The 14,991-nt window shown below is 44.3% G+C and overlaps 1 protein-coding gene across 1 annotated transcript in view; it reads right to left on the reverse strand.

Moving 5' to 3' along the window:
• Window positions 1-14,991, reverse strand: part of LOC123027087 (transcription factor COE2) — an 86,560-nt gene that overhangs the window by 33,757 nt on the left and 37,812 nt on the right. Inside the window, exons 3-4 of the mRNA XM_044437489.1 lie at window positions 10,794-10,924; window positions 8,336-8,462 (exon numbers count right to left, since the gene is read on the reverse strand). Coding sequence (XP_044293424.1) covers window positions 8,336-8,462; window positions 10,794-10,924 — 258 coding nt within the window. The remainder of the gene's footprint in view (window positions 1-8,335; window positions 8,463-10,793; window positions 10,925-14,991) is intronic.

The raw sequence follows: 14,991 nt of genomic DNA on the forward strand, positions 1-14,991 counted from the left end.
GAAGAGTCATATATCTGCTTATGCGTCTTTAGCAGAATGATATGGAAGCAGGAAGTCATGCTAAGCTTTGATTTATTTCACTGGGACCATAATGACGAGTTAAATATTATGGGACTGAACCAAATGGGAGTTGAGGAGGGGAGCCTTAAACCTGAGAACTTAGATTTTCTGTATGTAGAAGGGTTTTTGTGCCCCTGGGAACTATTCTGCATTGCTTAAGGAGTTTAATAATATACATCTCAACTGCCTCAGAATCTATTTTCCTTTTGGGAGCCGGGCAAAGAAGTTATGCCAATAATCGTGAGAATTTGTCGGAATCCTCCCGAGATCTTATATATCACTGAGTGTCATTTTTCTTCCTTGCTTGTAGAATTAATAAATGAAGTTACATGACTTGGGTCAAGTGAAAGATTATAGAGCAGAAAGGTTTTTTTAAAAATAATATTGATGTACATATTTAATAACATATAATGGGAATATCTAGATTTGTTATTCAAGAAAACAATCTGACTATCACGCAGTATTAATTTTGCCAGAAATCAACCCAAGCAAGCATTATTTTTGTTATGTTAGCTCACAAGGGCTGGTCATGCAGCATTTCAAGTTCTACACATTTTAACCTAAAATTCTAGTCCTCATGATTGCCAACAAGATGTCAGTAGTTAAAGATCCAGAATCTAAAGATCCAGAATCTAACCCTATCCCGTCCAGGCAGAACCCCTCCTGGGTGATCTAGCACTGGAGCACTTGAAAGATGAGTAGGAAGAAAACAGGGTCTTTTTGGTTATGGCACCCAGAATGAGGCCCAAGCTGACTGGGGGGGCCTGCCTAGCTCTGTCACTGCTTCTCTTTCAATAAACAGCAAAGAACTGCTTTATTTCAACAGGCTGGAAGAAAAACTCATTTTGTACCTATGTTCCCTATGCAGGTAAGTGGATTCCTTTCCTTTCTGTGCCTTTGTTATTCTTTTAATGTTAGGTGGCATTTTAAAGTGACTTTAAGGTTATCAGACCAAAATATTTTAATCAGCGATTTGATAGTGAAAAATTTTAACGAATCAGAAATTGAAAGGGGTTTTGCAAATTGCAAGCACTTATAAACAGGTGTTCAGAAATATTTAGCAACTGAGGGACCTTTAAAAATTCTTGCTGAAGAGGGTAAAACCACTCAAAACAATAATCACAGGCTTGGAACCATGACCAGTCTGGGGACTGCTGTACAGTAACATCTTGACTGATCACACTTGGAGAAGAGCTGTTAACAGATACTTAAGTACAGCCATGCCAGCGAGATGAAATAGTTTGCTGCAACCTATTCTAGGCACCCATTACAGGGAACATATGCGTACGGATAACAGCTCCCTGTGTGACATTTAGATTTACCCTTGGAATTTATCTTTAATTTTTATAGTTGTCTTTTTTTAACAGTTTACAGCTCTCTCCTCTTCAAACAAGCTGTCTTGGCGCTTGTTCTTGTTCGGCTAATGCCTAATCAGCTTGAACATGAAATGAATATTGGATTTTGTATTAAATATTGAAGAATTCTTCTCAGATATTTAGCAGTTGCACAGTGAGCTCTCCAAACCCCTGCTTTGCTATCTCCACCTGCTTGCTAATAGGAATTCTGGATTTCATCTCTGCTTTTGCAGCTGATTCCCTGGGGTAGGGGGATCTTGATTGGAGCCTGATCCTGACTCCAGAGATCACACTGGCTCCTTTGCACTCCAGCGCTGATTGCATTAAGGCAAGGTATAAATCAGATCAAAAGCTTTAATCGATCTGTATGTTTCATCAGAAAGAAAGGTACTGAAATGGAAGTAGTTACTAAAAGCGGCGAAATATAACCTTTGAATTTATGTCTGCCATATTCCTTGACATGTTCAGCCAAAAGTAAGTTTCCCTGGATTTAACGGAACTCCCCAGTAGTTTATGGAGTGCAAAGTGAGCATTGATTTGACAATTAACCCATTCACGCTAGCAATATTCCTGAAATGATCCTTGGATAGTGGAGTTCTGTCTTATCGGATCTGGTTTCCAAACTGGACTGATGCATTACCCCACCCCCTCAAATTTGTACAGAGCGCAGTTTGCTACAGCATTCAGCTCAGCTATATATAGTTCAGCTATACTGTTTTTCATTCGACATCACCAAATACACAAGCACACTGTAAAGAAACACTATCTTATATGCAAGACTGTATCAAGGCTCTTATTCTGCCGTGTTTTACCTGCACACTCAGGTAAACACCGCAAAGAGCAACCAACCCAACCCCAGGCATTAAACTGGTGCACACCTGTGAATCAACATGTTTTTCCTTTTGTAGAGTTTCACTGGTGTGCATGTAAACATGAGAATTGATAAAGGAGAAGACTGTAAAATGCAAATTTGATGCGATCATGCAAACTATTATATCAAGATTCCTTTGCCTCAGTGCTTCTAGACTTGGTAAGGCAATGCAAAGAAAGAAACAAACACATCTGTTGCATGCTTTTATATCAAGATTTTTTCTTTCTTTTGGTGTTGCTTTACTGTTGTAAATGTACAAGCGTATGCATTGAGAAAACACATGACCGCGAATAAAAATAAATAAATAAATCGCATAAGACATGAGATCAAGATTCTTTTTTTCTTGGTGTTTTACGGGCAGGCATCTGAACTTACGTTCAGTGATAAAATACACAGAACAACTACTTGCATGTGAGTACTGTATGAAGATTCCTTCTGTGTGGGTTTTTTTTAGCAGTGTGTGCATCTTCAGTAAAACACCACACAAAAAGAATCATGGTGGGGTCATACTCCCAAGCACCCGGATTAGAAGAACTGGACCTTTGTAACGATACATCTGCAACTCCTCTTGCTTGGGCAGAGGGCTATCTACCTGCACAGAGACATCCATAACTCAAAGGGGAAAAGGTGTTAATGCTGTTAAGGAATGGATGAGACCACATGGTACCATCCCCGGACCACATGGTAGTGGATGGTATACAAAAGATTTAAATAATAAAATTAAATGTTATATTTTTTTATTTATTTAGAAAATTTCTATGCCGCCCCCTTCGCCGAAGCCTTGGGGCAGCTCACAAAACATTAAAATATAATACATTGAAAATATAAAATGAATTACAATATAAAATAAGTCACCCTTATTATTAAAATAAGTTTAATAACTTTAAATTAAAGAATTCCAATTCTGGAATTAATTTTAGAAATTCTCCAAGTGAAAGAGAAATTCAGGAAGTGTTAAAGTAGGCTGGCATAGCACAGCAAACGCCTGCCCCTTCCCCAAATCAACTCATGGCATTTTGGAACCTGAGACAGAAACTCCCAAAGTTGGGAGGGAAAACTTAAGAATGCTACTTGAAAAAGCTCACAATTTGTTGTGTTTTTGGACACTGAAATCAGATGCCTGAAGTAGCCACCTCGCATGACTGAATGGTATGTGAGAAAAGAGGATGACCAGAACAAGGAAAGGATGGATCTGGGGGAAAATGTTTATCCCGAATTCCCAGATGCATATGCAAAGGCGGACATTTTCCCAGAATACGAGGAGTTTGCCATCAGGGACTCCAACCACACATGAAGCTAAGCTTGTGGCTTGCCCTCAAAGAGACTGCCAGCACTGGGCTAGGTGGGTCAGTGAGGGGGCTTCAGGCGTTGGCTCACAGCGCCCCCTCTCCAATTTGCGTGTGAGGAGTGAGGGACCGGCCACGGGAGTGAAAGGAGGGTGTGCGCCACCTCCCCTCGTGCGTCTGGCACGTGCAGCCTCCCACCCAAATTGGGAACACCTCCCGGAGGGCTTCCATCCTCCACTCCAGTCCTGATATGGATTAGGGCCTTCCCGCTATCTCTGAGGGAAACCGTGGGGGGGTCTAAAGGGTGCGCCACATCCTTGATGGCCTGCGTACCTTTTGAAATCTGAACTTCCAGTCTTGCCTTCATAGCTCAACACTGCACAAGACTTTGGAATTTCTTTGGGATTCTGAGATGGATGGAAATAAATCCCCAAATCTGCTAATCTGATCCACAGGTTTCATTTTGGACCATGTTGCACACATCAGGTAGATTTTGTGAAGATGGGAATTGAATTGAATTCCCATCTCCCCCCCACACCCGCCCCTACCCACACACACCCAGTGTGTGTAAATGAGTTCATTGACAAAACCACAATGATATAAACCATTTGGAAAAGTTACAATAACGCATAAACAACGTTTAAGGCAAGCTAAAAATGTGTTGCAAAGTTCTTTTCCATAATTTTCAGAGCAAGGCAAAAACAAATTTTGTGCCTTTGCAAATGATGAAACAGATTTCCCTCCAATCTCCAGAATGCACATGGAATGGACTAAATCAAATCAGAACATCCCCGCTTGGAATCAAACACATTGATCTATGCTGGACTAACTGCACATTTCCAAAAGAATAATTTCAAAATTAAAAAACTAGATTTTGAGAAATGGTTCCCCTCCCCGTTACAAATTGTCTTTACTCCTGCCTGCATTTGAGCTGCTTTGTCCGTACATTTGCCAATTTCATACAGACATGGCGCATGTTCTTCAAGTACTTATTCATGGAGGAAAACAGTTCATGACTTCATCCCATCCACCAAAAATTTTATCTGCAGTAATTACGTGTGTTTTTAAAAATCGAACCATGATCATAACAGGTTTTGAAGATCACTAATATAGGGACCACAGGAGAAAAACAACACGCTAGGTTAATTGTGCCACTTGGAAGTTCTTATTTTATTGTTCTGTCTCTCTCTCTCTCCTTTAAACAATTCTGCTACCAGCCCAAATGAGCTGGGGGAATTGCTTACACCAGGTGCAGCTGTATTTAATAGTTGTGTTTATCACTCTGATTGTCATGATCTACCTAGACAGAAAGTTGAGAAATTGCTTGATTCCCTCTTCCCTTGCTAATTTTATGGAGCAGCCTCCTAGCAGAGCGCATGAAAACAACTAGGAGATACTGAAAATATCCTTTACCTAATCCATTGTGGACGTTCTTTATGGCCTGATAGCAGAAGTGGGGAGGGGGAGGGAGTCTGTATTTTTACTCCAGCTTGATCCAGTGACTAGATGGATGGATCTTCATCCATCCAAGTTTATCCCCACTGATAACCACTGGATTCTACTGCCAGTGCCACAAACAGGTGCAAAGAGTGTGTGCAGAGAAGAGAGCACCTGTTGAAGACTGGAGGACCGAAGTCTCCAGTCTTTGAGGCTTCTGGCTGACCAATGCCCATGGAGCCGCTGACCACACGGCAGTGTCAGGATCCAGGCTGCTCCAGGGCTCCATCTGGTGGCCAGAACCAGAATGCCCATTGGCGTCATCGCAGAAGTGGGCCCAAGCCCTGCCGGACCGCTCAGCCTCTTGAAGAGCACCGAGGGCAAGCTCTGCACCCCAGACATGCCTCCGCGATGTTGATCTTCCTGCTAGCTGCGAGGTGGCTCAGCACCAGCCCTCAGTGCATCTAGTCCTTGCCTCATCACGCCTCACCAGCGCAGGACTTCCTGTTAGCTGCAGCTGGCTTCAGCTCCTGCAGCTTTCTGCACATGCCTTGCTACACTGCCTGAGCAACAGAGGTCTCCACTGGCTGTTGCACGTCCCAAGGCCTGCAGCCCGGCCGACCTTTCCCAGTTCCTGCCTTGCTCCATTCGACTTAGCCTTGCTCGCCACACCTTGCTGCTTCCAAATCCTGCCTGGCTGACCTACCTCAGGTACTGGCTCCTTGTTTTGTTCCTGGTTCCTGACCCTTGGCCTGTTTGAGACCTGCCCTTGTCTGGCAGACTTTGGATGGTTCCTTGCCTAGTCCTCTGACGTCACTATTAGACTTTGGACTGTGCTCGGAGTCTGCCTTGCCTTGGGTCCTGCGGCTGAGTCTTGGTGCATCTGCCTTGCCTCCTGCTGCCTACACCTGACTCTGACTTGAGAAAGGGGCAACTGAGGTGCTTTCCACATCTCCTGTACGTTTTCTACAACTAGACGGGCTTCAAGTGGATCCTCAACCCCTCCCCTCCCTGCTCATTGACTGTTGGCCTGACGGACCTCATCCCGCTCTTTCCCTCTCTTTCCTGATGTTGCATCACCCACCTTCAGACAAGGTAAGCACCATGGAGATTCCTGTGGCAACTGGTGTGTGTGTGCGCGCACGCGTGCATGCGCATGCGCATGTGGGGCTCTATGCTCTGATCCATCCTCTGAGGTCAAAGCTTCAACTCAGAAAAGACTGGCAGCATTCTGCAGTGCCCACACCATTCCCGTGGAAGAGGCGAAGACACGAAAATGGTCTCTCGTTCAAGCCTGCGTATTGCTAGGGCCAGTTCTGTTGTGCTTCCACCCACCCCCAGATGGTACATATAAGACAGAGCTGACTAAATTGCTGGCTTTGGAACAAGGAACCATTTTATGACTTTGTCATAGCAAGATTTAGAATACCTTCTCTGTTCTCCGATTCCAATTCCATCACCATTGCAAAGATATTAAAATCTAAGTACTCCCCTGGAGCGCGCCATGTACTTCTGCACAGAGTTTCCTTCACAACATCTGGGATTTAATCAAACAAGCAGGATCTGCTTTGGCAATACTGTTGGAGGGATCACTGAATATATTCTCTGTTCTTAAACATGTAAGTAACCTGCTGGATCAGGGAAAAGGGGATATCTCTAGTTCAGCATCTGGTTTCCTCCAGAGACCAGGCAAAACGCTAAGCTCTCCCCACCCCACACCCCCAGAACCAGGTATTTAGACTAGATGGAACTTTGTTCTGCTCTAGGATGGCCTTTCTTAGTCTGTTAGATCGCCGCTGACTGCAGCGTTTCCATTTAGCCATCATTGCTGATACCTACTGGCAGACCTGTCATCCTTTCATAATCAATCAGGACTTGTAGGATGGAAGATTTTTCTACAGAATGAGCACTTTCATGAGAGGGAACTGTATTCCTTTTCAGTGGAGATGTTTGGATCTGCCAAGTTCTAGCTCAGTGGAAAAGCACATGCTTTGCATACTGAGTCCTAGATTCAGTTCCCAATATCTCCAGTAGGGTAAGGAAATATCCCCGCTTGTAAACCCTAGAACATTGGAGTATAAGCCCAATGAAGAATTTTAAAAGGTAGTTCAAAATTAAAACAAAAACAGAAATATCCAAACTGTGTACCTGTGAGCAGGTACCTGTGTACCTGTAAGTAAATTTAGCTCAAAAAGGAAAGAAGTAAAAATTGGAAGATCCTAGGCAAAACCAGGTTCTTGCTATCTAAAATTATTATTATATAGAAGAAAAACAGTGCTCTACAAGTACTTGAAAGGCTGGCAGAAAGAGGAAGGACAGGTTCTCTTCTTGATCGGCCCAGAGTTCAGGGCGTGGAAGAAAGGGTTCAAATTACAGGAAGCCAGGTTCCAGCAGGATAGCAGCGAGAGCTTCCTGGCTATTAGAGCAGGATGGCAGTGGAGTCCATGACCTAGGGAGATGGGGGGCTCTCTCACACTGGAGGCAGACAAGATGCAGCACGGTCTGACTACGGACCTCCTCTCCATCACACTCCCTGAAATCATACACAGCCCAGACCTCAATTCTGACCACTACAGTAAAATCCAAAACAGACCCAAAGGTTAGACATGCATTTAATTCATTTCAATTCTGTTCATCGAAACGTTCCAACTGCACTCATGCCAGGTTTGGCTTTTGAGGAGCCCTTGTGAAAGCCCTCTCCCGAGTCTCCTTCTCTACTGACAAGTTTCTCAGTGCTCTTACCAATTTGTGGTAGGGGATGCTAACAGCAATAGCAGTGCTATCTTTGAGCCAGGATATGTGGCTGAACAGAGGCACCGTTCTGATTCCCCAGAATGCTTGGAGTGCTGGGCAAGCCCGGGGAAGTTGAGTGATGGACCTATAGCAGCTGCCCACAGATTCTGGCTGCTGATGCCCCCTTGCCACATGCATCCCTTTTTATTTCAATATGTCCTTGGAAATCTTAGGATTACTACATTTACAGGACGTAAGGGGAAACTTGAGATGGATTGACTGCATAAAGGAAGTCAAAGCCTTGATTTTGGAAGAGCTCAGCAGGTCTGTTAAGGATGGAGCATTTTGGAGGGCAGTCACTCATAGGGTTACCATAAGTCAGAGATGACTTGATGGCACATGGCAACAACAGGGGAGAACTGCCCTGTAGGAAAAAGAAAGGAAACAAAATTTAGAGGGAAAAAATCAGCATCTGGTTTGAAACAAATGAAATGACAAGAAGGCATGGTTTCTGAGCGACTTTAAATATTTGTAATTCAGAAGAAAGTAGGTTGCTTGGAGCTAGCCCTATGCAAGACCTTGTTTTCACGTACCTGTATAAATAAATCTACCAGGAGCTCCTTTGCAAAATTGTTTTGATTTGTATGATAATGTTACTTCAACCACACCGGGGATGTGACGAGGCGGTGTCTGGACACGGATGGCATGAGGAGTGATCAGCTGGGAAGTTTCAGAGAGAGAAAACAAGTGAGAATACAGCTCTTTTTCTACAAGGCCCGGCAGCCTTCTCAATTTATGCCCCTAGTCATTTCAGAACAATAATTATTTGGCAGAATATACATTTACTATTGATGACACACATAACCCTGGCCCAAATGACTCACACTCTCTTTTAAAGATCTCAGTAATGGGGAAAATTGCTAAACTATCTGGGTGAGGCCTCCAATATTAGTGAAGCTAAACAAAACACATTTCATATAAGAACTGGAAGTTTCCAATTTGGAATAACACTGAAATTCTTCTTTCCCAGGTTAGGAAATTCTTCTTTCCCTTTGATGTGCAAGAGCTGCCCAATTTTCTCTTCCATTGAGGTGGTGCTGCAGAACTGTTCGCCAGTTCAGCAGGCTGGAGGCACATCCCTGGGTGGCAGGGCTGCCCGAGATGATGGTTCCTTTTCACTTTTGGATGCCTACTGCAGGTTGGAAGGGTTTCTTTCCCGCCCCATCCCCAAGTTCCCTCTGGTGTTTTTAAAGGTGCCACTAGCAACTTTAAATTTTGTTTTGATTTTAAATGCTGGAGAAACCATGGTAGGGGAGAAGCTGAGACAGTAGGACCACCCAGGTAAGTCTTTGGAAAGATGTCCATGGCTCACCTCAGCAGAATAAGAAGCTGGGGTGGGGTGGCTTCCATCTTGAAGTAGCTGGAATGGCATTATTATTGCACTGCATTATATTCTGCGCTTATTCTTCTTGCAAGGAACCCAAGACAGCTACAAATCTCTCCTCCTCCTCATTTGATTCTCACAGCATCTCCTCTCAGAGGCAAAGTTAGGCTGAGAGGCAATGACTGGCCCAAAGTCATGCTGTGTCTGATGGGAACCCAGATCACGTGAGTCTGACTTTAGCACTTTTAACCACTAGACCACACTGACTGTCCATGCACAGTACTCTCTGAAAAGGGTGCACAAGACCACCAAAGCCAGAATCTAGAAGTACCTAACTGCACTCTAGAGAAGGAGCACGCAACACATCCCAGCAGCGTGGAAAAGCAGACGTAAAATGGAAGCGATTCTCAGAGGCTTGGCTGTCACTCACACTGCTCAGGTAAGCAGTCCCTCTGCATCAGTGCTAATGGACTTGTGTTGATGATGCTTCGGGAGCTGAAACTGGGCCCAGTTTTGAGTATGGACCAAGAATGGGGTGAATGATTCCTAGCGTGGGATTGTGTCTTTGTACTTATATCTAGGCATGTTGCCGGATGTGCAGGCTTTACCAGAGTGCAAATGTTTACGCGAATATCAGTACCATGCAGTCCAAGAAGCAAACTTGATGAAATTATATGTAGAACTAGTCACAATTGCAGGGGAGGGGAACCTGAACAGATTTTAAAAAGTGAAAGTTGTGGCACAGCATTTTCTGGACTCGCTTTTAGAATTATTCCCCCAGTCCCATGTTTTCTTTAGTTCAGGAAACAGTTTTCTATATAGCACCTATCAATATACACATCTAGATATAGTATTTGACCAAACTGCCCTCTGATTCTAGTTGAAATCTGGATGGGTGACTTAAGATGTTGTGAACTGCCCAGTTTTTGCTAACTGCACCATCTTTGCTGCATTTAACGAAATAGATATCATTGGCTGATGGATTTTTGGGATCGTGAGGTCCAAGAGCAGCCCAGATGCTGGCACTGCCATGTGGTCAGCACTCCATGGCTACCAAGAAGCCTCCAAGACTGGGGACTTCCATCATTCAGTCCTCAACAGGTAGGATTGCTCTTTCGTCTACACACAAACACTCCTTGTACCTCAAGATCCCAAAAACCCATCAGCAAAAATAAGAAAGGTGCAGAAATTAATATACTGTATATCCTTGCCTCATTACTTCTTGAATATTCAAGTGAACATTCGATGGTTTGTGATATTTTAGCTATTTGCTTTTGTTGATTGATTGATTGATTGACATCCTGCAAAGGGCTCAAGGCAGCTTACATCATTCTCCTCCTCCATCTCATCCCCACAACAACAACCCTGTGAGGTAGGTTGGGCTGAGAGTCTGTGACCGGCCCAAAGTCACCCAGCTGGCTCCATGGCTGAGCGGGGACTCGAACCCAGATCGTCTGAGTCCCAGTTCCAGCTCTTAACCACTACCCCACACTGGCTCCCCACTGGCTTTCCCATTTAATGTGACCATTTAGTGACCTAGAACCAAAAATTAGAATGATGAATGATTCTGTGTTTCAATCTTGCGGCCTGATACCTGATAAATAAACCATATCTACACCAACTTGGCATAGCTGCAGAAAGGGTAACCAGAATGCAAGCTTGCCTACCTCACTCCATACAAGCATGGTCCCAAATACGACCTGTAGTCCATCAAAGAAGTTGTCTCCGATAATGATCACCATTGCTCCTCCCGTAGTCCACCCTTCACTCGGGCTAATAGCTTTGATGCAGGGAGTGGCTGAAGGACAAAAAGTCAAGGCAAAAACAAAATGAATGGACAGGGTTAGTTTCGTGCTAAAGACTGTGTGGAGGCTTCCCTGTATAACTTTTTTGTGCCAAGAGTTCAGCAATGGAACAGATAACTCTACAAAGCCCCTCTTTAAAGGAGATAAAAAGAACAGCTACCCAGAGCAGGGCCTTCTCTGTGGTGGCACCCAGATTATGGAATGTTTTAAAAATCAACATTTTATCGTTAACAGTTGCTTTTTTGTTTTTATATAATTTTATGTAATTTGTTATTGTTTTAATTGTACATTTGTGAGCCGTCCCGAGATGCTGAGGCATGTGGTGACAGGATATAAAAGTTCTAAATAAATAAATACAAGAAGAATTTGACCAGGCCCATTCTGCTAAGGAATAAAGCTCTCTTAACCCAAGGAAACTCTGTATTGTCTACCCTTCTCCAACCTGGTGTCCTTCAGATGTATTTGGATTGCAGGTCCCAGAATTCCCATCCAGCAGAGCCACTGACTGGGAATTCTGGGTGTTGCAGTCCAAACGTGTTTGGAAGGCACAAGGTTGGGAAGGCTGGTCTCCTGCAAAGGTTGGCAAAAGGTAGATTTCCAGACTTCGACTCCTAGAAGTCTCTCCTAGCATGGCCAAGGATCAGGAATGCTGGAAGCTGAAGTCCAACGCATCTGGAGTTCTACTTTCTGCCCACTCCTAGTCTACTCCATTTGGCAGTGGTTCTATAAGGACTCAAGCAGCAAGGGGCCTTCATGGGAGCTGTTAACTAAGTGATGCATGTGGGACTCTTGAGTGCAAAACAGATGAGGTATGGGCCAACTCCTTTCAATAGGTCTCCAGGACTGCAGTTTTGTGCCTCTTGGATTTTGCTGTGGAATCTTCTCCTTATCTTCTGCAAGGACTCAAGCAGCAAGGGGTCTTTATGGTGAGATCTTCTCCATGTTTCATAATTCTGAAATCTGCTCCTTAGAGGATCCTGAATCCCTCTCCTCAGAAGAAGAGGCTCCTGAGTTAACTGTTCAGGGAGGTGACTTGGATAGGGAATGGTAACCCAAAGCCCCAACCTTCTTAAGATGAAGTTCCCAACAGAATCCAGGGACCTGTCCAGAGGAGATGCTCTTCTGTCCTTAGGGTCTGATAACAGGGGCATGTCTGAGGCCCCTTAAAAAAGGGACCACACTTCTACTTAAGCTTGTCCAGCTTTCAGTCACCTGCAGAGCTCTTATCATGCCTCAGGGCCCCTGCTTCCCTGAGAAACCTGGCATCTCCAAGAGCTTGCTGGAAGTCTGATGCACAACAGGCACCTGTAACCCAGGCCTTACCAGCACCCAAGGCAGCTAAATGCCTGTGATGAAGAAATTGATCCTTTGTTCTCCATGGCGGAAGATGTCACAGTGAAAATTACAATTCCCAGAATGGTTAGCGCCATCCCTAGACTTTTATAACTTTTTTTAAAATAACAGTCCACCTGCTATCATGCGGTTGGGCATCTATCCTACAATCTCCCATTAGTTTTATGCCAGTTAGCTATCATGTCTTCTCCCAAATAATTCTGGGAGGTGAATTCTGGAGAGGGTATAGAGGATCCTCCGTTAGCCTCCCTATTTATTATTATTTTATTTGCATTATGATTCATTTTGTCGATCAAGACAAAATCTGAGCATCACCTGAATCCACAGGTAGGTTATGGATTGCAATCAGCAAGGACTCTCCACTTTTTGACTAAATCATGAATGAGAAGCAGGAACAAAGAAGTCATTGAACTTTAGATTTACAACTGGGATTGATTTTACTCTTTACAATTTTTTCTCATTGCTCAATTTACAAGCAGTCTTCAAAAAGTTTCCACACTTTTACATTTTATAAATATATTTTATATACTTTTTGCTGATGGCATCAAACAGTTGGTACGATGCTGGGAAAAATGCATTGTAAAGGAAGGTGACTATGTAAAAAAGTGATGTAATTTGTTTTTGAAATTCTTAATGAATAATTTTAAAAGTGCAGAAACTTTCTGAAGACCCCTCATATATTTGAATTTTATGGACTGAGCTCAGTTTGTTCACCCGCACTCCTGTATGTGGTTCGGTTTGAGGTTCAGCAATTAGAAATCTGACTTCATCTTCAAATGGGCTCTTACTTTTGCAGGGGGTGTGAACATGAATCAAACATTTTCTGAGGCATAGAACAAAAGGTGTGAGGCATAGAACAAAAGGTTGGGACCTGCTGTTCTAGAGAGCGTGTATGACATTGGTCATAGAAAATCTTTGTCCACGTCTGCTGGGAGCCACCCTGATGATGTTGGTAAGCCATGAGCAGGGAATCGGGTTGTTCTGAGTTGGGCTGAACCAAGTTAATGTCCGGATTGGCTGGAGCCATGGGGGAAACGGCTCGGATGCAAAGCCAGCCGCAATGAGGCATGTGCTAACTCCATGTTAGCTCGTGTGTTCTGCATCTCAACATCTCAAGCTCTTTCCCAGCTTCTGGTGTTAGTAGGAGTGCGACAAACCCCTCCCTGAGACGTGAGTCAGTATAAAGCAAACGAAGCAGAAATAACACGACAGAAATACAGCACTGCAGCAGATACACTCGGGCCCTTTGGCACGAACAGTGAAATCCTATTCAGGCTTGCTGGCTTTTTTGATAGCATGAAAGAGGTACGGCCCACCTTTCCGGAGAAAAACCTCCCATGGAGGCTTACATACAAACACCAAAACATGGCTCATCAAAACGCAATAAAAATGCTATCCAAAACTGAAACCAACCTACAACGAAAGCGTTTACAGACCAGTATTACAAAGACCACAGCAAATAAAACACAGAATACAAGAGAGTAAAAAAGAAAGTGGGTTTTTTTTTGGGGGGGGGGGGAGAGGAGCTTCCAGGCCTGTTTGAAAGCCAGTAAGAAAAGTCCCATATCCATCTCCTTAGCTGCTGCATTTACTTGGAAGTCGCACTATAGCGTACAGGACTGCAGGCTGGGTTCAGACCGTGCCGGGGCATCCACGTGACGCATCCGCCAAAGGGCTGCTCAGACACAGGGTGGGGGGAAAATATGAACCATTGCGACACACTGTTTGTGGGACCGTCTTTCAAGATCAGGTGGACGTGTCTGCAGGTGGAGAATGAGGCGAGTGCGTACGAGGCACTCAGATCATGTGACAATTCCTATACTGGATGAGCTAAGCGAGTTACTGGTGAGCCTCTCAGTCCAATTTCGAGCAACATGGTTAAGTGAGGTTGAAATGGTTTGGGGCCGAGTTATTAGAAGGAGAACCTTCACCTGTGGCAACCTGCCCACAGGTGAGATCGGCAGCCAAGGGTATGCCCGAGTGGTCATCTTTGGCGGGCAAACTCATACAGGTTTCCCACTGCTGGCATCGCACCTTTGGGTACGTCAGTCCTCATCTTTGCAGTATCTCAAGTATGCATTTGCTCTTTTGTGGTCTTCTAAGGCTTTTATGGGACTACTTGAGGGAAATGGTTTCAATGCGTGATTAATTCTGCATTCGTCTGATTGTTTTGCTTTCTGTTAGTCAGCTGTCAGTTGGACTAATGTGTGTGACTGGTGTTTCTTGAACTTGGTAGACTGCCCTGCGTTTTAGTCCTATTGTCAGGAGCTGGGCTTCCTCCATAATTCCTTTCAAACAACAGACAGTCTTTTTGCTTATGAGTTCTCTGGCTTCAACTTACAGCCAGCAAACTGAAAAAAGAGCCTCTGTGCATGAACAGAGTGTTTAGTTGATCCCAAACTAGAAACTATTTCCGAGAACCCTCCTTTGCAGCAGCCCTGGGCTCCACTCCTCAGGGGAAGAGCTGGTCTCCTAGAGGTACACAGCTTCACTAACGGTGCAGCCATTCCCTGCTTCTGAACCCTGCCTGTTGCCAGGTTCGGCCTGAACACCTGGGAATGATGGCCTCGAGATATGCTCTTCCTCTTCCACCAACGCCTTGGTCCCAGCCTCTCCTCATCTGAAGAAGTGGTATCACTCTGGCCCTGGGAAGCACACCAAGAATAACTGTGTCTTTCTTTCCTGGCACTATAGGTGACCTATGAGC

Source organism: Varanus komodoensis, unplaced genomic scaffold (assembly GCF_004798865.1).
Source record: "Varanus komodoensis strain SLA01 unplaced genomic scaffold, ASM479886v1 scaffold30, whole genome shotgun sequence".
NCBI lineage: Eukaryota > Metazoa > Chordata > Lepidosauria > Squamata > Varanidae > Varanus > Varanus komodoensis.